We start from the raw sequence: 27921 nt of genomic DNA on the forward strand, positions 1-27921 counted from the left end.
ATTCAACATTAGGATATGTTTTTCCCTAAAACCACTCGGAAGAAACAATGTTTTCTTTCTGCTTTGTGAAGATGTATGTTTCACACATACACATACACATGTATTTCTCACATGCACTAAATGTGCGGTCTTTGTGGTTCAGTTCATTTGTTCGGTAACCTATCTATTTTTTAAAATCATGCTGGAGGGCAGTATACTTGAATATTCAAAGAAACAATTTGTGATATTATTTTTCATTTCATGAATGGATGTTGAGAAATATGTAGACAAAGCAATCCCATTTGCAAACTGCGAGGCTGAAATGGGTTACTTCAGAAGGGATTAAGTAAAAATCTGTTATATCATCTGGAAATAAATTTGCTGTGGAAACTGACACCAGGTTTCCAGATGATCCCTCCAAGGGATAACATGTAGAGATAAAAGCAGAGGCCCAAGGGGTGGGCCCTGTAGGACTACATATTTCATTCTCCAGAGATCAGATGAAACCTCTTTCATCTGCAAAATCTGACATCTAATAGGTTTCAACTGAAAACCCAGATAATAAGACAGGTTATTTCATAAATAAATCGTTAATAATTCCTTTTTGTATCTAAGTAGACATTTAGTGTTGATTGTTTATAGTTTTATGCAAGTCACATTGGCTTATCCAAGGAAAGACAGACACTAAAAGACCATTTACCTACCTTGTACACCACTGGATGTACCCATAACAGGAAAAGGAAGCAAGTGATTACATTTCACATGTCACACTGTGTAGCAAAGGGCAAGAGCAGTCAACCCACCCGGCCTCGAACCCAGGTCTACAGGGTACCAAACCTGCAGCTTGACTGCAATGCCAAAGAGCCTCTTTGGTGTTGTGGTCAAACTGCAGGTTTGGCACCCTGTAGACCTGGGTTCAAGGCTGGGTGGGGTGACTGTTCTTGTCTTTCGCTATACACTGATTGAAACAAATCTTTATTAATCAAATAAGGCATTATAAATCAAGCCTCAATCTGTTGGAGACCAAATGAAGCTAAGGACATGAGAGATTCGTTGCACTATGAGGAACAATGAGTTTCTATCACTGCAGTATTAGCAGGCAACTTGTGGACCAAGGGCCACCTGCAGCCTGCCAAACTCCTCAGTCAGTCCAGAGAGGACTCTCAAACTAAAGACATCGCAGTAAAAAATATATTGTCCAAACAACCAGTGACAATCACATTTATATAGGCAATAAAATAGTAAAACATGAACCAAAAACACATGTAGGTGAAGGCACTGTTATATTTGCAGCCACTGCTACCTAATACTTTAAAAACTGGCTTTAACAAATTTCAACAAATTTCGTAGGGGGGATGTGCTCATTGAGAAGTGGGCTACACATGCGGCCTCGTCAAAAACTCAGGTTGCCTACAAATCTTGCATGGGAATGACCATTAGTTTTGACGTATTATCTCTGGCATCACAACAATTTATAATAAGACAGATTTACAGCCAGTAACCCCACTAGTTATGCAATATGATCCATTATATTGATCAATAGGGACAGGATCTCTATGAGAGGCAAAACCATGACATTACAGAGCATCAGTTAGTGACAGTGACTTGTAAGTGTACAAACCATGGCCATTACGACACTGCGTATTGGAAATAGACTGAGCACTAGCAAGTATTTTTCTTTGTGGACCACACGAGCTCGTTAGGAAAATACCCTGACATGCCCTGAAACAACAAATTCACCACACACAATACAGCCAGAAACCTCGAGTAGGGTTTATAATGTTAATAACAATAGTTTGCCTCTAAAATAGCACCGTCGTGGACCCTTTAATGGTAACGTTAATGGTAAAACAATGTTTATCAAACAATTCGTCGCCACATGGCTGTTAATGTTGCTTATCAATGATCAATTCGACGCTTGATTGAGTTTCCCACCTATTTTAAACTGCAGTTAACGTACGACACAAAAGGAAGTCTCCAGATTATTCTCATTTGGTTCCACCAGATGGCAGTCACGGTTATATATTTACAGTAGGCCTAATTTACTGTATGTTCCATGAATTTACAATGGAACTTGTTAAACTTGGACATGGCATACATCTTAATATGTGTAATCCAATAGTAAAAACAGCAAAAAAAAAAAAAACCCACATGCTTATCATGCTTTTTGGTAGATTGATTGAAGCGATTGACGAAGAGATTGCTCTTCTTTGAAATGGTGACTAGTGACTGGTGACCGACTAGTGGTGCTCTCTATCATTAGTCCTATTACAGCGTACCTGTTCTTTGCCTGTAAATTACCAATTATTATGCAAAATAGTGATATGAAAATGCGCTGCAGTCCTGTGTATTTACACGTTTGGCACCTAATTTTGAAGACTTGTCCGTCACAGCTATCTATCAATTATTTTCATGTCTGAGCGGACCAAAGCCTGAAGTAAATTAATATTTCCAAGAATTTTTGAAAGCATGGACTTTGTCTTTTTTTGAAATTTCTTTTATGCTTTTCAGTAAGTTTTTATTAGTACTACTAACAAATGAATGCATGTGTACTTGACTTGTTCCGTCCCAATTCTTTATACACTAATGCGGACATACGTAAAAGTAAAGAACTGGTTGTCTGGGTATGATCAGGTCTATCGTAAAATATTTGCAGGTGTAAAACAGATAAGACTATGCATGATGGTTTGCAGATAGGTAGGGTTGTTTGTTCCATATCTTCCATGGAACTCCTGCGCCTCGAATTACGGAGGGTGAGATAGTGAGCTAGTGTGTTCTATCATGCTTTGTCAAATAACCGGTTGGTGTGCAGGTCATGTAGAACTAGACAGAGACCGCAGTCATAAGTCAACGCGGAAAGGAGATGTTTTTTCGGAGTAATAGCAGTCGCATATGAAATTGAGTTTTGATAGAGGTAAGTCGATGTCTTTATGCTTTTCATTTTTATTTCTCACTTACGCAGGCAATGTAGGCTACAAAACATTTTAACGTCTTAAGGTGCGTTTTAACCGAACGCGACGCGAAATTTACGAGCGACGCGAATGCATGAAAAGTCAATGGCAGGAGGCGAATGGGCGGAGTTAATCGCGGCGAAACTGCGAGCAACGCGAAATGGGCGAAATGTGCCTTCGCTTGAGTTAAAAAATGTTCAACTCGAGCGAAAATTTCGCCTGGCGAAAGCCAATCAACCTTCAACTAGGGCTAAAAGCCACGCCCCCTTTCCAGAAATCTGAAGCTGATTGGTATTGTCCGTTAGCTGACGTTTCAAAACGTGGACCCATCGTTGTGTTGACCGTTAATTTTGAAACTTTAGAGAAACATTAGGCTACTTCTTAAAAAAGAGAGTTCACAAGAAATGACAAACTGCTTGTGTGCGGTATTTACATATGCTAATTAACTAACTAGCTAGCAACGCAAGATAACTTAGCTGTCTTCTATTGTGTCTAGCAAACTTGCTAGCAGCATTGGTGTAATCAAAAATGCTTGCTATGACGTGGCACGAAATTCGCTTGTTCATGTCAGGCAAGCCATCAAACCCGCCGGAGGAAAGCAAGCGAAATTTCGTGTCGCATTCGGTTAAAACGCACCTTTACGCTTTCATTTTTAGTCTTGGTGAAAGAAAGGGGGTTTGTAGACCTCCCTGAAAACCATTACGCTGAACAGGTGTCCTATCATTTTTTGCGACCCATCAGAACGTGCAACCAGCAGGTAGGCATGCAAATACGGCAAGGCTGACAGTACCAAATGCCCGCCCATAATTTTTTGCTTCCTCTGACGGTAGAGACGGTCTTTAGAAATGTAGGTAAGTTTTTGGATATGTAGCCCACTCACTCACTTGCTATTTTTAGACAATAGTTTGTTGGATGTCTGCACAATTGAAATATGCTACCAGTCGTTTTATGATGGTATAATTTTATTCTAAGGTCATTTTAGACTATTTTTGTCATTTTAGATATTTTAAATATGATAAGTAAGTATAATATCATGTTGGTAGCATTTTCTGATAAGATCCATTTGTTGCCTATGTAGCAGAGCTGAAGTGATTAGCTCGTGTGAGTCCTGCGTAAAGCCTTAGGTAGCAGGTAGCTGAGCGGTTGCAGCGGCTATGTCACTCCCCCGAGACCTGGTTAAGTAGCGTTGTTGCCAACAAGCTAAGGGGAATTTGCCTTTAGCTCACCTGGCAACAACGCTGGCTGTAAGGGGTTGGCAGTGAGCAGTGAGAACCTTGGTTTGAAACTCGCTCGCTTGCTGACCCACGTAACATCAAATTAAAAACACAACGCAAGATACCACCCGTTACGCCTACTAAAAATGGTAGGCCTACCGTACGCAACCTAGGGTTGGCTATGCCTGCGGTGTATTTCAAGTTAGGGTAGCAAAGATCGATGGCTGCAGATGGGACATTTCAACAAGGCAGGACAAAACGACAGAACACCCAATATTATTTATGAAAATCGAATCAAAGTTATGAAATGGCCCTATCAATTGTTATCAAGCCTTCTCTTTTTTTTTGGGGGGGGGGGGGGGGGGGGGGGTCTGCAAATAGGCAGATACAGTTACTTTGACATAATTTACACAATTTAGTTATCTTACGTTTGACCTATCAAAATGTGCTTCCTATCGGTAACATTACTGTTTCTATAACACGTCAAAATCATGTGAAAGTTGCTGCCTTCCGGTAGCATTTTTTGAGAAGGTAGCAATAGTTTATAGACTACGCTATAAATTCCTGCGACCGGACGCAAAAATGACAGAACACCTGTTTTGTCTTGTGTTTTCGAAACAGTCTGTTGTGTTGCTCTTTAACAGAAAAAAAAACTTAATGGGTAAATGAAGGGGTTCCAAAGCAAAAGCAAGATTAATTTGGGCAAAGATTTTAGTAGTATTTATCATGAGTTATGGAAAGCTTAACACTTCATTAACTCTCATAGCGCTGAGTGAATCAGGACACTGGTGTGCTGTAACATGGGCTGTTTCTCAAAGTCAAGGATGCTTCCTTGGTAGGATGGGTCCTCCCAACTCGGGTCTTCAGAGGCTAGGCAAGACTCCTTCCTAGCATTTGGAGAACAGATAATGGAACAGTCTAGCGAGTGTGCAGGTGTGCCTCATTGAAAAGGTCCCGCCTTCAATTCTGTGCCACAGACTCTTGTATGTGCGCATAGGATTGTGGGTGCTTTAAGGACACACTATGCATCCTTGAAAATTCTCTGAATGAAGGACTCAGTCCTTGGTTGAATTTGAAGCATCCTTGACATTGGAACAGTCCTTCGGCAGGATTTGATGATGTATCATCCTTGAAATGTAGCCGTTAAGGATCCTTCCTTGACTTTGAGAAACAGCCATGAAGTCGATAATAGGACGTTTCCATAGATTCCAAGCGATTCCTGACACTAGCCCTGCGCTCACACCGACAACAACAACAAGCGACAAAGTGGCTGGAAGTCATTCATTTCCAATGGTCGCTGGGTTAGCAAACAATCATTGAAACTATGTTAAATAAACATTCCGCTGTCAGCATTAATTTCATTGCATCAACGTTGAACTCCGATGTTGATTCTTCATCACTTTTGCACCCGCAGTTAATACTGAAACAACGCTGAAATCATAACTAAAGATCAAATGGACTTCAATGGTATTTCAACCAATATTAAACAATAGCAAATTACTATTAATACTTCAAAATACTGTGGAAAAAAATATGTCCTGCTTTATCTACAGCCAGGATAAATGTTATGAAATATATCTGTAGCCCTATATATTAAACATTAGGTTTTTATCTATATATAAATGAAAACGGACAACTTTACATCAGTTAAAAAAACAAGTTTATTTAGTTTATTAAAACAAGTTTATTTAGTTTAATTTCATTCTTTGCGACTTCACTCCTGCGCTGTCTGGCGTCCAGCCCCACCCACCTGGTCTGGAGCTTAGCGGAGCCATTTCTGAACTGCCTGGGCAAAGGCAAATTCAGAGACTGACCCTGCCCCCATTTGCTGAGTCAGGGCATCTAAAACAGAAAACATAGAAGCAAAAAATAAAATTATAAATTTCAGATTGAAAGTTTCAACAGAAATTGCACTTAGAAGTGGAATAGGCCTATGTGTTTAGTAGCCTCAAGGGCAGGTTTCGTCTCAACATTGGTGCACCTTAAGATGCATTTGATATATCCACCTATTTTATTTGTTTTATGGTCTGTCATGAGTTCATATTTATCTTTTCCACACATAGTACTGTAATTAAAGTTAGTGTCTGCGATTCTAATTCAGTACACTTTATCTCAGATTCAGTGAATTGCTCCTCACGGTCTGCTAGCTGTCCGTTCAGTGTGCGCTCAAAAAAAAATATCCGGTGTTCGTACACAGTCCAGGCACTGTAAATGGGAAACAAACATGGTGGCCGGGGCCGAGCCATTAAAACAATTCCAGTCAATCAACACATTGCTTCAGGAGCACGGAAGGGAGAGGTGCAATTTGTTGAGCTCAAACATGAACAACCTCTCGCCAGAATCGTGGACACAACCTTTAAACAAGGACATTCACAGCAAAATCCAGGGAATGCCACAGTAAATGATAGAAAATAACAAAATGCAACAGGCTAGCACAGACAACAAAACATGCCCAGTGTTAGCTATTTTAGTACCAGTCAAAATGATTAGGCCTATTAGCCTACATATGTTAAGATTTTGCCAAGTGTTTCATTGATAGATAATGTTAATGATGTCTAGTATGATATTTCTAAACATTTCATAAAATGTTGAGCATTGGTGTTGAGCATTTGACCAGCGGTTCAACAAAGTGATTAATAGGGCGTATAATATTTCTCAACATTCATATACTTCTTCAGTCAACCTCCTCTTCATCTAGGCTATCCATTGTCACAACAAGACATAACTGAAAACACAGCATCGACATTTAAGCAACATGACTCACCAAAAATGCACTTGCAGAGCACCATCTCTTTAAATGCCCTCTTTTGTTTCGTCTGGTCCTTGTGCTTCTTTCCAGCCCAGTTAAGGCCAGAGGCTAGCTTGTTTGTTAGGGCACAGCATAACATGCGGTGGACTCGCACCTCCAGGGTGGTCCCTCCAATTTCAGAGAAGAGTCTCACCTATCAATATAAAAAAAATAGAACTATTTGTGTGATGTCCGTGTGTGTGTGTGTGTTGACATGAGGGTTTGGCCTGTTTCTCCAGCCATTATCAATTATCAAGGCTGAATTTGCCTGAGATTGATAAAGATTCACCGAAACATTAGCAGTTTTGGCATGAGATGTATTGAAGTCAGTGGAATGTTTTTTGCATCCTAGCGTGAGATGGGACTCCGATGGAACACAGATAGCCTGGTGTTGTGTGTTCCAGCAGATTAGGCAGTTTAGCCAAATTGGGCAGATCAGTGAGACTGAAGTTTTAAACCAGAAGAATTATATAACCCTTAAGTAATTCCCATTGTTTTCTTGGCCTCATGTGACTGCAGTGTTGTCTCTGCATGGTCCAACTCCTCTTTATTGTGCAGAGGCAAACCCACAGGCAAAACCCCAACATGGCCAAATCTGTCACCGTGGTAATAAATTTCTGCAAGGCAACATCTATTGACAAGAATTAGGACAGTCTATGTGAAATCAACCTTTGAAAACCTTTGACATTTTCACACTATATCCAAGAGGTTAAACCTTAACCCTTGAATGATATTCTGTTGTTGTAACCTGTAATGTGTGCATTATACTTAACATTAGAAATACTAGTGTTGTTTGCCTCAGCTGGCTGACTTCTGTACAGTATTAAGACCACAGTTCAAAATGTAGATGTTACAGGCTGTCAAAACCTTTGTCAGTCAAAGAGTGAGACAGTTTTACTAAAGCACAAGACAAGCTCACGGATTGCGAAGACAACATCGTCAGTCAGGGACACCGAGGCAAACAACATGGCGAATATAGCCAAGGTGCTAACTGAGCTGAAAGCTCTCCGCTCTGAGTTCGGATTGAAGCTGGATGGAATAGATAAACGTCTGGGCAAAACGGCGAACTCTATCACAGCACTAGAGAACAATCTGGCTGATATCAAACAAGATGTAATAGCCAACGGAAAACGCATCAAGGACCCGTATAGCTACAATGGAAGAAAAGCTAGACAGAACCAACTCGGCCTTAGCCTCAGCTATAAAGCGGATTGCGTACCTGGAAGTGAAGATGGACGATTTGAACAACCGTGGGAGGAAAAAGAATATTCGGGTGTTCGGTCTCAAAGAGGGCACTGAAGGCAGTCGTCCCCTTCTGGACTTTGTGCATGACATGCTACCTGTTTGTGAGGTAATTAGGTAGGGCTAGCTCTTCTAGGTTGTGGCAGTAAACAGGATGGTGTATTGGTCAGGACACAGGAATGAGGATGAGGAGACGTAATTTCTTCACTGAACTGTATTGTGTTCCAGCAGTATTTATCGGTGCAGTTTAATACTCAGTATTGTCATCAGTCTGAAATAACAAATACATCACCATTAGGCACTGGCATCTTGACAGCAACAGGGCATTAACTACTGTGAAGCATGAATAAAGAAATGTTCGTATATAGTACCAAATCAGAGCCACCAAGACAATCCAAGCATTAATATATCAATAAGCATTACAATGCTCATTCCTAACAGGAACAGTAACCTAGAGTTACATACAAATGATTGAAATACAAATGAGAAATAAACAAACTTTCACATATGGTATCTTTGACCAGGTTATATAAGGGACTCCCTACATGGAGACGCTATTAGCTTAACTCTTCACAGCAGTATAAACAGTACCACTTTAACTTATACATATGAAGGATCACAGTCTTCACAGTCCTCCAGTCAATTACAGCATGAGCATCGCAACAATATTGACAATATCTCTTATCACGCTGGATACATACGAATGTGTGGTTAAACTTACAAGATATAAACATAACAACGAAGCAACAGGCACTTACTTTCTGTCATTGACTCAATGCTCAGAATGTCACAAACTGGATAACACAGAAAATATATAGAATGTTAATCGTCACAGGTAAGTGAATCTAAACTATAATGTGGTGCACACACAACTTGAGCACTCATTCTTTTTCCCACACAATGGCAAGAAACTAGCAAGGTACATGTGTCATCTCCTATAAATACGTCATCTCCTATAACCATAGAATGCGAGTATTAAGGCGATAGGCACCCAGAAATGCCTGAGCCTTTTATACACTACCCAAATGGCTGGACCTAGGATGCAATAAATCCTTTTAGCATTAGAGTCCATCGTACCCTGGCACCAGCAAAGCCTAATCACAACAGAACTGTCCTCATCCATTTTCTCAAATTACAACACAGAGAGTTTGTCTTATGTTCCACGTGACATTACACATGGCGGATCCAAACTTTCATTCGCCCAGGATCTCTCAGCAGAAACTATCCGACAGAGACATGAATTCGACTGTGCCAAGAAGCTGTTTTTCGACATGGGGACTTTCCGTGGGTTTCATCACCATCCATGCAAGCTTAGGGAGCTACACAACGGGAAGATTCAGCTGTTTTCTTCGCTGCAAGATGCCAAGGAATTTCACCGTAATATCAGTGCCAAATAAATTACACACGGTCAGGTTTGAACTGTGTAGGACAGCCAGTCACAACCAATGAGGGAAGTGGTGGCTGTTGAAGGCAGATGCATGCGTTGTGTCTTTGGAAGTAATGGTGTTGAAATCTGCCTATCTAACAACTAAAACCTGACTCCATTTTATGCTAACCTAGTTTCAGTTCCCCAATTCCCAATTCTACTTAGCAACCCAGGAATTCTGAGTTTGCTTTGGCTTGTAGGTGATCAGGCTACATAGTCCATGATGTAGGACACTATACCAGCACATTTAATATAACTCTCTGCTGTTTTATATTATTATTCATAGAATATATATTAGGCGGCCCATCTAGGGACTACAGACTCATCAGAATACTGCAATACTTAAGACTTACCGAGCATAAGTATCAATGGGTTTTGAGCAATAGGCAAGACCTACGGAAAAACCTCAAATCCTGCTACATGCATCGTTAAAATTGGTCAAATGAGAAATCACAAACAGAGGTTAAGACTATTACTTTTATTAATCAAAATTATCCCAATCAGTTGAAATTTCAAGATTACAGTAGGCAGTATGGTATAGTGCAAATGATGATAAATACATACCTATATGGAGTCACGTGGCTATATGCTTGGTGCGCAGGGGTCTGTGCTGACGGTGCTCCTCAAGTGCAACAATCTTTCCCTCTATATACCTGAATATTAAAGAGTTGATCAGCATGTGAGATGGGGTCATGGAAAGGGCTCCGATATGTTTTGTCATTACCTGGTGTTTGATTAGTGCTGGTGTTTATTCATGTCCCGTTATCTGGGGCATGCACAATGGTGTGCATCCTTTTAGTTTTCTGAGCCAATTCCCCGAACAATGGTTAGGAGACCCCCTACTGTTATAGAACTATCACCCCTTTGCTACTCGCACTATATGGATCAAAATGAAACCAAACAAGACAAGTATACCTTGAACCGAACAGAATATGCAGAAATGGTAGTTTATAACTGAGGATTGGGATTTCACCACTGGTTAGGAGGGAGGGTCCCTGAAGGATTTGGGGTCTTAAAGATCCCATGCCCTTGGAGTCTCCCTATCAGTGGTGACTCATCCCATCATGGGGTTCCTTTGCGTGGAGAAGTGGGGATACATTCCTCAGCCGGGTGGCTGCCGTTTTTGGCCTAAGAATGTTTACGTTTGCATGCCGTAGTCCATACATTGCCAGGCCTGGCTGTTAGGATGGCCCGAGGATGTTTATTTGAACAACAGGCTCTGGTTTTGCATGCCATCCTGTTCCCACCTTACAGTCTCCCCTCAGAAACCCAGCAGCAACAGTGGTGGTAGCTGTAGGGGACCTAGAGCCAAGGTGGTGCGTGTGGCTGCGTGCAGGGAGTAGATAAGTTGCTTGAAGTAACAGCATTGGCTCCATGTGATGTAGAGGATGAGGATGCTGCTGATGACGCACCCCCTGGACACCCAGTCCCACCAGGTGTAGGCGTATTTGGCAGAGAGGGTGGAAGCGCTGGTTAGAATCTTGGTGGTCTGTTTAGCCAAGTTTACTTCCACCTGCGCTTGGTAAAGAAGGTAGCCTGTTTCCTGGACAAGCTCCATGGTGTCAGTCAGAACCTGGGTGCTTTCCTCATAAAAGGTGTCCCCCCACCAAGGGGAGGCCTCAGCGTCCATTGAAACCCTCCCTAGGATGTTTATCTGTCCCACGGTGAAGTCCAGCGGAGGTGAGAAACTTATCGCAAGTGCCATTGGGCCATAAAATCGTGCACAACTCGGAATGTATAGCGGCTATCGGTATACACGCATAACAGTTTGGAATATGTTTTTATAGCTTCTAACAATGCAACAAGTTCTACTTCCTGGGCCGATATGGAGGGTGGTAGCTTGAATAGTATTTGGTGGCCAACATCCAAATTCAGAGGTTGAGAGGTCCAGAGAGCACACTCAGGATAGAAATGACCATTTTCCCAAAATCGGGAGCCATCAATATATACTCTAATCTGACCGGGAAGTTCTCGGTCCATGACTGTGCTTGGGATTTCTAGCCCTGGTTCACAGGTGTGCGCCCGTTCCCACCTTACAACTGTCTGCCTTATATGAGAAGGGGTGAGTGCGTTTGCTTCTATGCATAAATATAAGCTTGTCGTCCCAAACTCTACCAGGCTAAATTACCATCTAACTCTGCAACAGCGAACAATAAGGATAACACATTGCAGGTTAAGGGCATAAATGGATGTTATCAGGCTGACAATGTAATAATTTGCTTTTATGTATGTGGAGATATGCTTTGTATTTGACTGCACGTGCCTGCTGTTCTGTAGAGCCAAATGTTACCTCAGTGAGACGAGCAATCTTTTTTCTTTAATGCAGTCAGATATACTTTTTCAAATGTACTGTGCATTGTTGATGGGCAGTTACCATCCGCCAGACAAGTTAAGAGTTTTACCTGTTATTATGGGGTTGCCTTGTCATTTGGGGACTAGGCTGTTGGTTTCTGGGATGGGGGGTTCTTCATATCTTACCCTTTTTTCTGGTTGTTTTTTCTTTTGTTCTTGTTTCTCTATGGTCAAGCACCACCAACATAATACATGAATCTCAGTATGGCTAATACACTTAATGTGATGACATTCAACGTCAGATTCAACGTCAATTAAACGCAGAAGAAGTTCTTACATTTCTGAAAAAGGAAAAGGCCACTGTTGCCTTCCTACAGAAGACTCATCTGTCTAGTGAGGAGCACATAAAACTGAAGAGAGATTGGGTAGGACAGGTTTACTTTTCAAGTCTTGAAAGCAATAAAAGGGGAATGGCAATACTGATTCATGAAATCTTCCTTTTATTATTTAAAGAACAACACAATGACTGCGAGGGTAGAACTCACATCTATGTACCAAATGAGGACTGTCCTAAATTTATGACAGATATGGTCACCTTATTTAGTCAATATAATACAGAATTTGGAATAGTTGCTGGGGACTTTAATAGCTGTATTGACAGTAATTTGGATAAATCTTCACTTTTGGTATCCAATCCTAATGCATTAGGCTTTAAATATGGCCTCTTAATAACGCAGGTCTTGTTGATGTCTGGAGGAAATTTAACCCACTTATACTTTTTATTCAGCCAGACACAAAACATATTCTCGGTTGGACTTTTTCCTTTTACCCCAGGATCATCTCTCCTCTGTAATCTCTTGTAGTATAGGATCTATTCTTATACTATTCTTATTCGTTTACCTTCAACTTTCCCTTCCTCAACAGACACAGCAAACCACGTACTGGAGATTTAACTCTTTACTTCTTACAAACACTGAAGCCTGCAACAACATCAGACAATGGCTGGAACAACATAGACAGGACAATGCAGCCTCCCATTACTCCTGCAGTAATATGGGACGCAGCTAAAACTGCTACCAAACAAACTAAACAACTTAAAAAGGACTTTATCAATCTGGAGCAATCTCATAAACAATCAGCCACAGATGAAAATTTGAGGAAACTAAATGCTGTTAGAACTAGTCTTAATCTGATTCAAACTGCACATATCAAAAAACATGAATATGGTAATAAGCGTATCAGCTTAAAAAAGAACATGCTGGTCATACAATAAACTATATACGCAACACAACAAGTCAATTGAAATATGATATACAATCACTAAAGTCTTCATTCCTTGACTTTTATACACAGCTATATACATCAGAAAACCCCTCCGAATTAGATATCCGCATGTTCTTTGAGAAGGTATCTCTGCCTTCCAATTTCATTACTCCCAGTCGATTTCAAGATAATATCAAAATTAATTGCTCATAGATTAGAAGATTTATTACCCCATTTTATTAATCCTCATCAGTCCGCCTTTGCAAAGGCATGATACACTTCAGATAACATTTGGAGGCTATTAAATATAATTGACTGCTCGACTCTATACAAACAACCAGTGGTAGTAATATCACTTGACGCATAAAAAGCGTTTGATAGGGTCGAGTGGTCATATTTATTTTCTGTCTTGGAGAAGTTAAATTTTGGTGATAAATGTATCAGGTGGATCAAGTCTATGAACAGCAATCCACAACCTCAAATATGTGTAAATGGCACTCTCTCTGAAAAGTCTGGCTTATATATAGTGTGATGGAGTGCCGGCACCACGGTTGAGTATGCGCTCTGACTGCCATACTGACTCTTTCGCATCGTGGTCAAAGAAGCATGTTTGGTACCCCGTAGACCCGGGTTCGAGGCCGGGTGGGGTGACTGCTCTTGCCCTTCGCTACAAATGGTGTCAGAAGTGGGATGGCTTGCCGCGAGGCCATCAGAGGCGTGCCTGGTGTGTGAGCTGTATGAGGGACCCCCAGGTTCAGTTAACCCCGGTGTGTGAGGGACCCCAGAGATGGGTGAAGCACTGGTGAGTGGGGCACCCTGGGATGGGAGAAGTACGGCAAGAGAATGCGTGAGGGATGCCATGGTGCGTGAAGAGCATGGGCGTGCTTCCTGAAGGGGAGGGCAGTGTGACGGAGTGCTGTCACCATGGTTGAGTATGCGCTCTGACTGCCATACCACCGAGCCTGGCTCTTTGGCGTCGTGGTCAAAGACGCATGTTTGGTACCCCGTAGACCCGGGTTCGAGGCCGGGTGGGGTGACTGCTCTTGCCCTTCGCTACATATAGGCTGAGCTCTGTTAGACCATCATAGTTCTTCCGTGACCCCACTTACGAATGTGTGGCAAAAAGATCTAGGATGTGATCTTAGTGATGACCAGTGGGGCATTATGTGCCAGAATGTTGGAATCTTTACTTCATTGTCTTGTAATAAAATAACTGAACAGAATTACCCTGTAACAGAATTACCTCAACCCAATCCATTTAAGTAAGATGTATCCTAACTCATCTTCCTCATCGTTGAAAAATTTGTACAGGGTCAATTATCCATGTTTTTTGACAATGTAGAAAATTAATGCTTTTGGAAAGTGGTACACAACCTGACTGTCAAGGTTTTGAAAATTCCGTTGGACATTAGTCCTATACGGTACCTCTTTGGTACAGATCTGGACAGGACACTAGACCCCATATCTGTTAAGAGGATTAGCATAATATCATATATAGCCAAGAAATGCATCTTGCTCAACTGGAACCAACAAAGACCTCCAACATTTAATATGTTCAAAAAAAATTCTGAATGAAACACTACGACTGGAACAGTGTACTTTTTCTTTAAAAGATAAGGGGGATATCTTCCTGAGAACATGGGAACTCCTTTTGGACCTCTGACCATCCGCCCAGCCCGGACTATGTGTCTTGACTATGTAGAAAAGTGTCATAAATACTGTGACCGTAAAATTTTATTTTTCTTCTTTTTCTTTTATAATTATGTTTTTATTTATTTCTTCACAATAATTTATTATTTTAAAATATTTTTATTATTATTAGTGTCATTTTTTTCCTCCCCTTAGTTCTATGTTCTCTGTTCTGTAACTATGATTGTTAAAAGATGAAAATGAATAAATAAATAACTGAAGAATTAAAAAAAAGTAATAAAACCAAATTTGATAACACCCATCACGGCTTATGAGGAGCCTGCCCGGTTTGTATGTGTGCCATCCCTCAGTAGGCTCATCTCTCCTCTTAATTGCCGCATGGACCTTGGCTGTTTCTTTTGGGGCGATATGGGGGCCATAAAACCTTCTCCTCTTTTACCCAGGTATTGGGGACAAATTCTGTGCCACCACTGCTAAACTTCACAATACACCACTGCTTCATCTTTTGTTTGTTCCTTTGTACCCCCCCCATTGTTTTTTTATGGGGGGGGGGGGGTACAAAGGCCATCTAGGACATAGAAAAACAGTGCACAGAACAATAAAAAAAGAGTTAAATGTATTGCTTGAACTAAATAAAAAGTAACTAAGAAAAATGTCCATAGGTAACAATTATTGACTTGGACAGAACACAAACTGATTAATTTTGACATGATTTCTTACTGGCTATGTACGATGGGTATGGCAATGAATGCTGTTTTGTCAGGGCATTTCTGATTAATATTTTGGAGCTTGGCCAGACCAAGACTGTTGTTCAACCCCCATACTCGGTAACATCCAATGCTGGATGATGGTAGGGGATACTGGAAATAAGACTCCCTATGACTAAACATTTTGAAAATCACAAAAGTGTCATTAGGTACTTTCACAATACTGTGAACAACAGCAATGTCATCTACAATTTGTACACAGTTATCCCCATTCCCTGAAGACAGGGTGTACTTTTCAGTAACTACCTTTCTGTACTGTTCTACATGGCCTATATGAGGCATCAATGGACCATCATAATGCAAATGCATTAATTAGTGTCCTTTCTTTAGTTCTGATGCCTCTACATCAGGTATTTCTGAAAGCCTTTTCACAACTTGTTCTAAAGGCAAGTGAGGCTTGCGCAAGAGATGTTTAATTTGCCCTAAGTCATTTTCATAAGGAAATGCTGAGATGTTATCCAAAGGCCCAAAGAGTCGATATTCCTCTACCAGGTGTGTTAGCTGGTGGACACTAAGTAATTTCATGCCCACCATACTGCTCCCCAAAGTGACAACCAAGTGATACCAGGAACTCATGGGCACAGTCTCCTCTGATGTACCAGGAGATAAAAGCAGATGCACTGCTACAGAAAACAACATGAAATTGTCATACAACTCAAAAAGAATGCTATTCCTAAGCACTACAGGGCCTGCATACAACATGAAATACTGGAATTACGTTGCTTTCCATCTGTCAATTTCTGACAGCTCTCTGGGTCTGCAGCTAAACTCAAGTGGCATGTAGGGTCCCAGTCCCTGCAATTTAATCCCCTATGATCTGACTGGACAACCTAGTTGCAAGTGCTTTGCCCCTGATCCATGTGTACAGAAATTTCCTATTTACTCCAAGACAACATAAATGCATATAATTTAATGTAACTTTATATGAGTTTTTCATTGGTGTATGTTTTATGTTGTTTGTGAAGCCCTAACCCAAGACAAAGATCTAACGGAAACATTGTAACCATTTTCACTATACTAGCTAAAGGAAACAGTGTTTGACTCATGTAGTGGTCATCATCAATCAGCATCAGTTCTTAATTTTGCATTAGCCCCCACCCTCCATCTTCATAGTTGTTATCTGACCTTGTGTCCTGAGAACTGTCCAGGCATCTTTGGACAATTCTGGGTGAAACACATGCATGGTCAAAGTGTCAAAACCTATTTATGCCATGTAGCCCAGCAGTTTCTATCTGTTTGCAGGCACAGTGCTACATTGCAAATCTTGCATTGCCAGGGAGTCTTCATTCTTTTTCCAGCCTGCTTGCACACCTCACAGTATTTTCTTCTTGGTTCCGTTTTTTTTGAAGTACCCTTCTCATCAGTGCTGGTGGGTAAAGGGATGTGATTTGTCTTTGGTGTGACAGGGACAGCCTCTTTAGCAACACCCAAGAGCTCTCTGGTCAGCTGTTCCCTGAAGCACAAGTGAGAAGCCGGTCTGAACCCCTTCTGCTGACAGTGCTCCTTGTACAGAAGGTAGCTGTTTAAAGCAGCTATGTCCAAAAAATGGAAAAAAAAGGTCTTGTACCATCGGTATGTCTTCCTCCTGGCACTGTATGTCTGCAGAAGCTGATCTGACAAATCAACTCCCCCCATGTATTTATTGTACTCTTTGACTGCTTGTGGTACATGAACTGCCACTGATGTCCATCCCCCCGCTGGGAGCCGTTGTCTCCTCTGCACCACTTGTCCGTCAAATGCCTTGTGAATGGTTGACAACATTGTCACTACTCTTGTGTCCACCCATTTTACAAAGAGTAGTGGACCTTGTCTTATCCATCGGAGGGACCCCCTTTGACTTTTGGAGTCCAAATTATTCACCAGTGTTGTTGGATAGCCCCTCCGATGTTCCCTTAGTGTCCCACAAGCTCCAATTTTGCGTTTGAAAAGCTCACGAAACAACAGTGGGCTTGTGTAAAAATTGTCACAATATATGTTGTAGCCATGGCCAAGACTTACACCTTCAATAAGTGAAATGACAGAATCATAGCTGAGCCCATGCCCTGCGTGATGGTGTGCCTTCCCTGTATACACTGTAAAGTTGTAGGAGTATCCATTTGCAGAGTCAGCCAGTACAAAAAGTTTGAACCCCCATCTCTTCGGCTTTCGCTTTATATATTCTTTCATTCCATTTTTTGCTTTTGTTGGGACCATTCTCTCATCAATGGAGAGTTGCTGATGTGGCTGGTACCATGTCTGGCATGCTGTTTGCAGTGTATCAACAAGTGGGCGGAGCCGAAACAACCGGTCATAATCCGGGGTTCCTTTTTTTTTATCCATTTCAGCATCTTCTTCTGGGTCACTTAGGTGTAAATTTGCGCTTATTGCCTGAAATCGGTTCCTTGGAATGATTGTTTTCAAGAATGGAATCTGAAAGACTTTGTCAGTTGTCCAGTAATCCCTGAGCCTTGGAATTCGTACTACTCCCTGAAAAAGTAGAATTCCCATATACTGCAGGAATTCAGTAGCTGTTATGGGAACCCAAGAAAATTTAGCCCCCCTTTCCAATCGCTTTTGAGCGTATGAATTTGTGTTTCTACACAGGGTGTCAATAATGTCTGGCTGAAAAAACAATTGGAAAATTTGAAGAGCTGTGAACGTAAAATGTGGTGACAACTGAGATCCAGGGGTCCGTGATGGCTGAAATCTGAAAAGTTGTGGTTGTACGTCCTCCTCTGCATCTGTTCGCCACCTATCAGCAGGCTCCTCATCTGCTGGCTGTGGAGTCTGTAGCTGTAGAGAGGCACGTCTTCTCTGAGGTACTCTGGCTGGTGTAGATGTTGTTGCAGGGCCTGGTGCAGGAGCTGGTGGGGGTGCAGGGCTTGGTGCAGGAGCTGGTGGGGGTGCAGGACTTGGTACAGGAGCTGATGGGGGTGCAGGGCCTGATGCAGGAGCTGGTGGGGGTGCAGGGCTTGGTGCAGGAGCTGATGGGGGTGCAGGGCTTGGTGCAGGAGCTGATGGGGGTGCAGGGCTTGGTGCAGGAGCTGATGGGGGTGCAGGGCTTGGTACAGGAGCTGATGGGGGTGCAGGGCTTGGTGCAGGAGCTGGTAGGGGTGCAGGGCCTGATGCAGGAGCTGGTGGGGGTGCAGGGCTTGGTACAGGAGCTGGTGGGGGTGCAGGGCTTGATGCAGGAGCTGGTCGTCTTCGTCTAGAAGAGGGGGGAACTTTCTTCTTTTTTGTGGCTTGACTTGGCCCCTCCTCTTCCTCTGATGACTCCTCACAAAAAAGAATCCTCCGGGTCTGACAGACAGATGTCTCTTCTGTGGATGTCCTGAAGTCAAACAACCACAATCAAGTCAAAAAGGTGTCAGGTTTCCCTCACCCTTGCCTCGGTTTCCCTGGCAACACTGAAGGTGTGAATACTTCTCTACGCCAGAAGACAACAGGCTTTCCCAGATGTAGAAAGTCCTATTATTCATGCCATGGGATCTAAGCTATGCATTCAAACTACACCGTTATTTTCGTAAGTATTAGTCAATTTATATGCATCATTATTTAAACCACATAATTACAAACAACACATCTAAAAATACTTACATGGACTTCAGTACATTTTTTCTAGGGGTTGTTGAGGCCCTCTTCCTGGGTGTACTCCTGGGGGGACCCACTGAAGATGATGGTGTGGCTCTAGTAAAACAACAGCAAATTATTGACCAGGATAACACAAACACAACACCAGTTTCTGTCAGTGAATTGTTTTGAGTTTTACTGATAAATATGAACTTACTGCCCTTGTTGGTTTGTGGAAACCCTGCTAGCAGCCACATTTCCTCCTGCGAAGACCTGCTGACTGTGAAAAGTAAATAACATATAAATATATAAACATGAATAAAAAATAAAACAAAATAACACATAATAATTATGAACGTTATTACTATTATTATTAGTAGTAGTAGTAGTAGCAGTAGTAGTATTATTAATAGTAGTAGGAATTGAAGTATACACAAAAACAACATTTGGTATTTGTTTGCTTCAACAATCAAATGTTGCACTTATAGAAACTAAATAAAACAAACTCGATAAAATGAAAGAATACATACAAGAAAAACTACTAGGACTGGGTATTGGCACAGATGCCCCGATTCGATTCGATTCCGATTCACAAGCTAACGATTCGATTCAATCCGATTCGATTCGATTCCGATTCGATAAGAATGAGATATGAAATACTATATAGCAGCTTTCCATATTTGGAGAGATGTTTAAAAAACTCTAAAGGGAACACAAATTTACAAATGCAGAGTCACTGGAAATTGTGAAAATCGCTAAAGAAAAGGCCAAAGTCTTGTGCAGTCATGCACCACTTAACGTCCATTAGGACAACGTCTGTTCGCATATACGTCCGTAGTCCCATAAGGTTATAATAAAGTTTAAAAATCCCAATCGCAGAACCGGACGTAGTGAACGTAACCGGACATAGTGAAGGCAGTGCTTCCTGCACGCAACACATCTATCTCATGTCTCATGGAAATAGAGATTGCGATGCCAGGCGTATAATGGTACAGTACATACTATACTGTATAATACCTATGTCTTGATAGTCATAATAAACGCCTATGCTAATGTCTTATGTAGCCTATGTACTGTATTTTCTATCGTTGTTTTAATGTGAACTTTGCATACTTACAATTAAAAAGTTTGCCATATAACAGTGTATACTTCGACTCGTAAGCAGCAGCATCCAATCTCATGCCTATTCCATATAGGTTTGCTAAGTATATAGTATGGTGTTGGCACAATGTCCAAATCACATAACATCCTATTTCACAGAACGTACAGTATCGTGGATGTTAAGCAACGCATGGCTGTATACCAAAGTTTTTTTATTTGAGGAACACATGGGTATAGGTCCTTAAAAACGAAACCAACCTGCATCATTGCCTACTTATTAATGACACAAAGTGTCAAATGTGTTTGCATTTGTTAGCTCAGGGAAAGCTGGTTGATAAGGTAGCTACAATGACTGACAAAATGTAGCTGACTGCCAGTAGCAATTTTGCAATTGTGAATGTTTTCTTGCTAGCCTAATATGAACAACTAGCTAGCTAGCTAACGAACATGAACAACTACGTTTCTCTTGAATTGTGCCAAATTACACTGCATTCTTTATCAAGTGTTGCAGTTCAATTTAGTTAGCTAGCTAGTTAGGTAGGCAGGTAGTGGTTGGGCACTGTATTAAAGTTAAAGCTAAAAAGCTGTGACTGCAGTGCACATATATATGAATATGTATACCAGGCACCTTCACGATTTTGGACACCCTTCTCCATGCATGTTTTTATTTAGGCTATATCTCTGTAAGTACCAAGAGACAAATTGTAGAGTATGGGGAAACCCGACACTGCCACGATAAGCTTCTCCTCCATGTTTGACTGGAATCAAAATGTTGGATCATGGTGAACACTGAGAGGTCGTATCATAGTAAAAAAAAAAAAAAGATGTAACAGGACTTCCTCTATGCGTTTGCAGGTTGTTAAACGTTAGAAGTTAAACGAGAGAGCGACATCTAATGGGGGCAGGGGGGAGACGACTAGTAATTGCCTTTAATCTGACAGTTAGGCTATGTCAGAGCCCGTCTATTTAATTCTTTGGCTATGTTTAACCATTTTGGAAATGAACCTCGAAAACTGGAAAAAATGCATATTAGCCTAAAAGATAGATCCATAAATTTTACAGATCAATATCGAATTGGACAAATTTCAAAAAACGATTAATTGAAAAAACAATATTTTTGCACACCCCTAAAAACTACTATTAACAAGTACCGGGTACCCATAAAAAATTAATTTCAGTTCTGCTTATCGGCTCCTAAATGCGATGACCCTTTATTATTGCAAACAAAGACTACATATCTGCAAGGACATACGTAGCTATCTGCCAGGACCTGTCTAAATGACTACATCACGCACCAACGCAACAGCATGTCCATTTGTTTAGCCCTTTTGTGCATATGGTCACATTGGTGTGATTAGCCGTGTAACACGTATGCTAAAACCGGTGCGATTAGAACACTAGATTGGAAAAATTCTAGCTAATTTTAGCTATGAGGAAACAGCGATTTAAGTTACGTGCGAAAGGGTTAAATACGAGCTAGCATGCATGGCCAAAGTCACAACAGTGTTAAAGATGGACTGCGATAAATGGTCAAAAGTGTGGCTTCACTTCAGAAAAGAAAAAGACAACAAGGCAGAGTGCAATGCACATGGGAATCAGGTTGCACATCAAATATGACCAAACATTTAAGGCAGCATGGCGTTGACCTGAAAGACTGTACAGTGTTTGATGTCTTCGATAAGCAAGAATAAGCAGAAGCGGAATCGGAATCGATAAGCAGAATCGGAATCAATAAAATTCAAATGATACCCAACTCTAATTAGAATATTATTGGAAGTTGGAAGTAGTAGACAAAGAGGAAGAATAATCATAACTAGAAAAGTGCATTTCCTGAAGAAAATGCAGTGTGATTGCGACCCGGCAGCGAAAACGTGCTAACATATATGAGACGATCGCTAGGATGTGGCGAAGCGGTTGCCAGGGTGTTGCTAGTGGTTGCTAGGCTATTGCTAGGTGGTTGCTAGACTGTTGCTAGGTAGTTGCTAAGATATATGAGGTGGTTGCTAGGGCATTGTTGGGTGGTTGCCAGGGTGTTGCGAAGTGGTTGCTATGGTGTTGTTAGGTGGTTCTTAGGGTAAATAATATGGTAACTTGGGCATTGCTAGGGTGTGGCTGAGCGGTTGCCAGGGTGTTGCTAAGTGGTTGCTAGGGCAAACAATACGGTCGCTGGGCGTTGCTGGGTGGTTGCCAAAGTGTTGCTGAGTGGTTGCTAGGGCATTGCTAGATAGTTAATAATGTATAGGAGGTGGTTTCTAGGGCGTTGTTGGGTGGTTGCCAGGGTGTTGCTAAGTGGTTGCTAGGCTGTTGCTAAGGTATGTAAGGTGGTTGCTAGGGTGTTGCTAGGTGGTTGCTAGGGCGTTGCTAGATGGTTACTAAGGTATATGAGGTGGTTACTAGGGCGTTGTCGGGTTGTTGCCAGGGTGTTGCTAAGTGGTTTCTAGGTTGTTGCCAATTGGTTGCTAGGGTGTTGCTAGGGTAAACAACATGGTTGCTAGGGACACATCCACCTTTGGTGAGTGTTGGGTCACATGACCCAAAGCAGAATATCAGGTCCAGTGGCTATTATACCAATGATGACCGAGCGTTAAGACTTTGAAAAATGAATTGAAGTCAATATGAGGATGGAAGGATGAATAAACGAGTAAAAGACGAGTGTGGGTCAGTATGGGTTTCAGTGAGTGTTGGGTGGCATGACCTGAGCCAGCATATGAGGTACTATGTGAAGAATAGTGGTGATTATTTAGTGATCATGATATCAATAGACTGATTAGTTTAGCAGAATCAGTGTACACCAGAACAATGATGATTGTATTCTATGTAGTTTTTAGGTTGATCACAGAGTTATGACTTGTGACCTACATTCCAAGTGATGCTGCTATGTTGCACTAATCATGCACACAGGCACACTGAAAGTGTGTACATGGTACAAGGCCGTCCCAACAGAGAGGCCTATGATTTCGAGCACTCATATAGCTGTAGTTCAGTATTAGGTCAGTCACTTCATATTTAAACATTTGGGCTGATCAGATATATCAATGCATATATCACAACCAAAATACCTCAGTTCTTTGAAGCTTCTTATATTAAAGGTTTTGTTCTTGGGTGATATATAGGGACTCTCTACCCGGCTGAACTTTCTCCCACTCTGCCTCCCTTGTCTGGGTTCGTGACAAAGAGGAGTTGGGTCAGTGTGTGCTCCCCTATCAATCCCAGGATACCTTTTGAAGCAATGTTTTTCCAATTAGGCGCCAGATTCTAGACGATGCAAGGTCAGTTATAATCAAATATTCTGTACAGCTTAGGTCATCAGTTTCCCACTCTTTAGGATGCTATAAGATGTTCTTTGTGGAGCAGAGTTCCCCCGCAGCTGAGACGGACCGGACCGTGAGAGGTTGATGAGTGTGTAAGGCGTAAGACTCTAAGTGTGAAACTTAGTGCGTGTAACATCTGAAACTCTGCGAAGGCTTGCTGTACTGAAGATCATCAATAAACATCTTCTGCCTGTCCTGCAACTACGGTCCAGACTGAAGTTCTTTGTTGAAGAATAGTGGTGATTATTTAGTGCTCATTATATTGGTAGACTGATTAGTTTGGTAGAATTAGTATGCACAGTGTATAATGTGACTGTGTAGTTTTTAGGCCGCTCACGGAGTTGTGACCTGTGGCCTACTTTCCAAGAGATGCTGCTATGTTGAACTAATCATGCACACAAGGCACACTGAAAGTGTGTACGTGGCACAAGGCCGTCCCAACGGTGAGGCCTATGATTTCGAGCACTCATATAGCTGTAGAAATCACTCATGTAGCTGTAGTTCAGTATTAGGTTAGTCATGACATGTTTAACCATTTGGGATGATCAGCACAACCAAGGTACCTCAGTTCCTAGAAGCTTCTTTTATAATAAAGGTTTTGTTCTTAGGTGATATAGGGGTTCTCTACCCGGCTGAACTTTCTCCCACTCTGCCTCCCTTGTCAGTGTCTGTGACAAAGAGGAGTTGGGTCAGAGTGTACTCCTTATCAATCTAGAGATACCTTCAGAAGCAATGTTTTTCCAATTAGGCGCCAGACTCTAGGCGATGCAAGGACAGTTATAATTAACCACTCTGGACAGCTCAGGGATGGTATAAGATGTTCTTTGTTCTTTGTTTAGTACAGAAGCAACGCAACAACAACGTGGCACGGACCAGAGTCGTGTACATATATCTAGGTGTGGGTGCGAGAATTACCTAGCCGCACTAGAGACAGACTGAGCGTGAGGACGAGTGTGCAAGGCTTAAGACTCTAAGTGAGACTTAGTGCGTGTAGTACCTGAAGCCGACCTTCATGTATGAAGTCTTGCTGTATTGAAGACCATCAATAAAACCTGTTTCTACCTCATCTTCGACCACGCTCCAGACTGAAGTTCTTTGTGTAACAGTTTATTAGTTAGCTTGCGAGAACATCAATTCACCAAGAGCCAACAACTTGGTGCCGTGACTCGGATCCACGAGGAAAAGGAGAGATCCTGCCAGAAAGTGAAGAGAAGACACTTGCGCGCTTTCAACATCTGTTGATCTTCTCTAACAATTGGTGAGCCCCTTTCCTTACCTTGCTGGGTTCCAGAAAGAACCGAGACATTTACAGAGTACATGTAACACTATAAGTAAAGGCTAACAGTTAGACAAAGAACTGTGAAGATACGTGCCTACAATGAGAGAGCTGTAATCATTGTATGTTTGATGTGTACACGAGGGTGAAAGAAAATTTGCAAACTGCAAAGTGTGTGGTGCACCTTGACTGCAGAGAAAAAGAGTCTGTAGTGACCGGTTAAATGCATAGCTCCTTTGGGAGAGCGCTATAGCGGATATCCTACGAGGAAGGGTACACTGGTGGAAAATTGGCATTTGTATGTGTACGCTTGAATTCGTGGATGCACGTGCCTTGTCACGGAAGATCGCGATATTCCTACAGTTTGAAATAGATCTGTAGAAGCCCGTCAGGGAACGGAAGAGCTGTCTAGACGTTGATGTGTTTTATTTGTTTTATGTGTTTTTGTACTGTCGACAGTGAGCGAGTGAGCGTGTGTGTATATATCTTGTGGTTTACGGTGTTTGGATAAAGAGCTCTATTCAAACAACCGACGGAGTGAAACTCTCCGGGAGGAGGAGAGTAGTGTGTAAAAGACATCTGAGTTTTCCTAGTGAGAGAACTAGCACTGGTGTGACAACAGCCTGAGATTAATGATAATGGCGGGTGCTCAGGGAAACTCTGAACCTGGTGCTGACAAAACGGAGCAGATTCCTACTACTGAGAAGGGTGGGAGAGCTGCGCCCGATGTTGATTTTGAGACAATGGTGGCAATGAGTACGGCGTATTTGCGGTCCACTTTTAAATTGGAACAAGTTGAAAAAGAGATTGAGCAAAAGTATGGGATTGAGCTTGAATCTGGTGGTGTGTGGCCAATTGATGATGTTAAGAAAGCTTGGGGAAAGTCGCAACGTGTGCCTGAAAAAGAAAGAGTGCCATTAACTTTGGTGGTGTTGGGTCAATTGCGGAAAAGATACGAAAAGCAAGTAATTTCGGAGTCTGAGAGGCAATTGAGTCACGAGAAAGAAAATGTCAGGGCGTTGGCTGAGGAGATAAGAGAAAAGAATGTGAAATGCAAGAGGCTAGAAGAGGAGCTGTCGGAGCTCAGAGGCAGACTGAGAGAAAATGGGAAGGAGCAGGAGCCCTACTGCAGGGGCGGAGCTACAGTTGAAAGGGGAGCTCACGCCTGCCCCACTGCTCCTCCCTACAGTGTCTACCCGTATGCGGAAATGGAGGAAGCAGTTCAGTTTGAAAGACGATATGCATTCAGAGCAATGGCAATGGGCGCCTCTAGTGATGATGACGAGGAAAGCACGGTTGTTGCAGATGATTCTGAGCCCAACAGTGAAAGGCGCTTAAGGCCCCTAGTGGTGAAAAGGCACGGGGATCAGATGATCTACGCTCACAAAGCATGCAAGCCAGAAGAAATTGATAAGTGGTCCAAAGGCCTGCAGCATCCACGCAAGGCAGGGATGGAGACTTGGACAACAATTGAGCGTTTGCGTCACATCTATCGCCTGCATCCCAGTGATGGCCTTCAGTTACTGTGTACAGTGCTTAACACTGCTGAAATCGCTAGAGTGACTCATGAAGTTGAAACAGCATTGGGAGATGATAGACAGAATTTGGGTAATGCCTGGGAAGCAATTCGTCTGTGGATCCAACGAGCTACAAGAGCAACAACAGATTGGGGAAAAATTGCTGCCTGCATCCAGAAAGCCGGAGAAGCAATTGATGACTACTCAGACCGGTTTTCCAAGCTGTTCCTGAGACATTCTGGAATAGAAGGCCTCAATGAACGGAACATCGGAGGGAATGCGAATGGCCCACTGAAGGCAACATTCATGCAAGGCCTGTTACCTGAAGTGCGGAAGGCGGTCAAGTTGAGCACGCCTGGATGGGAAGATAACCGCACAACATTTGAAGACCTGGTGACAGCAGCAAGAAGAGTGGAAACAGATCTTGAATGCAAGATCCGCAATGTGGCTGCACAGAAGCAGAAGAATCAGAAGGGCAAGACAGGAGCCTGCAGGAAGTGTGGGAAGTACGGACATTGGGCTAGAGAATGCCGCACGGGAAACCGAAAAGGCAACGGTCCACAGCATAAGGATGCTGAAGACAACTTGATGCAGAGATTCAAGAACTTGAGTGGAGACAAAAAGAAAGAACTCCTGGACCTGATTTCGGGAAACGAGTAGCCCCCTCCATGCAACCCCTCGCAGCGGCAATTGAACAACGGAACGACGGACTTCATGTGTGTGCAACAATTAATCGGATAATTGAAATTGATTTCCTTTTGGACACGGGAGCTGAATTGACTGTGATACCCGCTTCACATTTGAATGGATGTGCATTACCTGTGACAAACAAGACACAAATAGCTTGTGGTGCTGGAGGAGAAAGGTTCCTATTAAGACAGACACAACCCCTGTCAGTGACAGTGGGACCGGCAGAGATCATCGTCAGTCTGTGGGTTGGAAAGGTGACGCAACCATTACTGGGAATGGATGTATTGCTGCAACTGAACTCCAGTCTGACCTTCTCGGAAGGAAAAGTGACATGGAATTTGAGAAAACTGCAGAAGCCAGAATTGGCACAGCATCCAATCTGGGCACAGGGCAAGAACGACTGTGGCCTCCTGGATATGGAACCTGTCACACTTACTGGGAAACCGCCTCCATGCACACGACAATACCCCATCAGCAGAGAAGCAATAGCAGGGATAAGGCCAATCGTCAATGAGCTTGAAAAACAGGGCATCTTGAAGAAGACTCAAAGTGCATCCAACAGCCCTGTATGGCCTGTGAAGAAAGCCAACGGCACGTGGAGACTGACTGTCGATTATCGGAAGGCGAATGAGACCATTGACAAGCTGACACCGCTTGTGGCAGATCCGTCCATGATCTTCAATACGCTGAAGCCGGAACATCAATGGTTCACTGTGATTGACATGGTGAATGCGTATTGGACAGTGAAATTGTCTCCTGAATCGCAAGACTGGCTGGCCTTCACAGTAGATGGGCAACAATACAAGTGGGAACGGCTGCCTCAGGGCCTGCACAACAGCCCCACTTTGTACCACCAAGCTCTACGAAGACATTTGACCTCAGAGGACGTGCCGTCAATCACGTCT

The 27921-nt window shown here is 42.4% G+C and overlaps 1 protein-coding gene across 2 annotated transcripts in view; it reads right to left on the reverse strand.

Moving 5' to 3' along the window:
- Positions 1–14995: 14995 nt before the first annotated feature.
- Positions 14996–27921, reverse strand: part of LOC118774371 — a 42392-nt gene continuing 29466 nt past the window's right edge. For both annotated transcript variants that reach the window (XM_036523711.1, XM_036523709.1), the window contains exons 11-13: positions 19339–19401; positions 19149–19238; positions 14996–18882 (exon numbers count right to left, since the gene is read on the reverse strand). In XM_036523711.1, coding sequence (XP_036379604.1) covers positions 16773–18882; positions 19149–19238; positions 19339–19401 — 2263 coding nt within the window. In that variant the 3' untranslated portion in view covers positions 14996–16772. The remainder of the gene's footprint in view (positions 18883–19148; positions 19239–19338; positions 19402–27921) is intronic.

The sequence above is a fragment of the Megalops cyprinoides genome, chromosome 3, assembly GCF_013368585.1.
Source record: "Megalops cyprinoides isolate fMegCyp1 chromosome 3, fMegCyp1.pri, whole genome shotgun sequence".
Lineage (NCBI taxonomy): Eukaryota > Metazoa > Chordata > Actinopteri > Elopiformes > Megalopidae > Megalops > Megalops cyprinoides.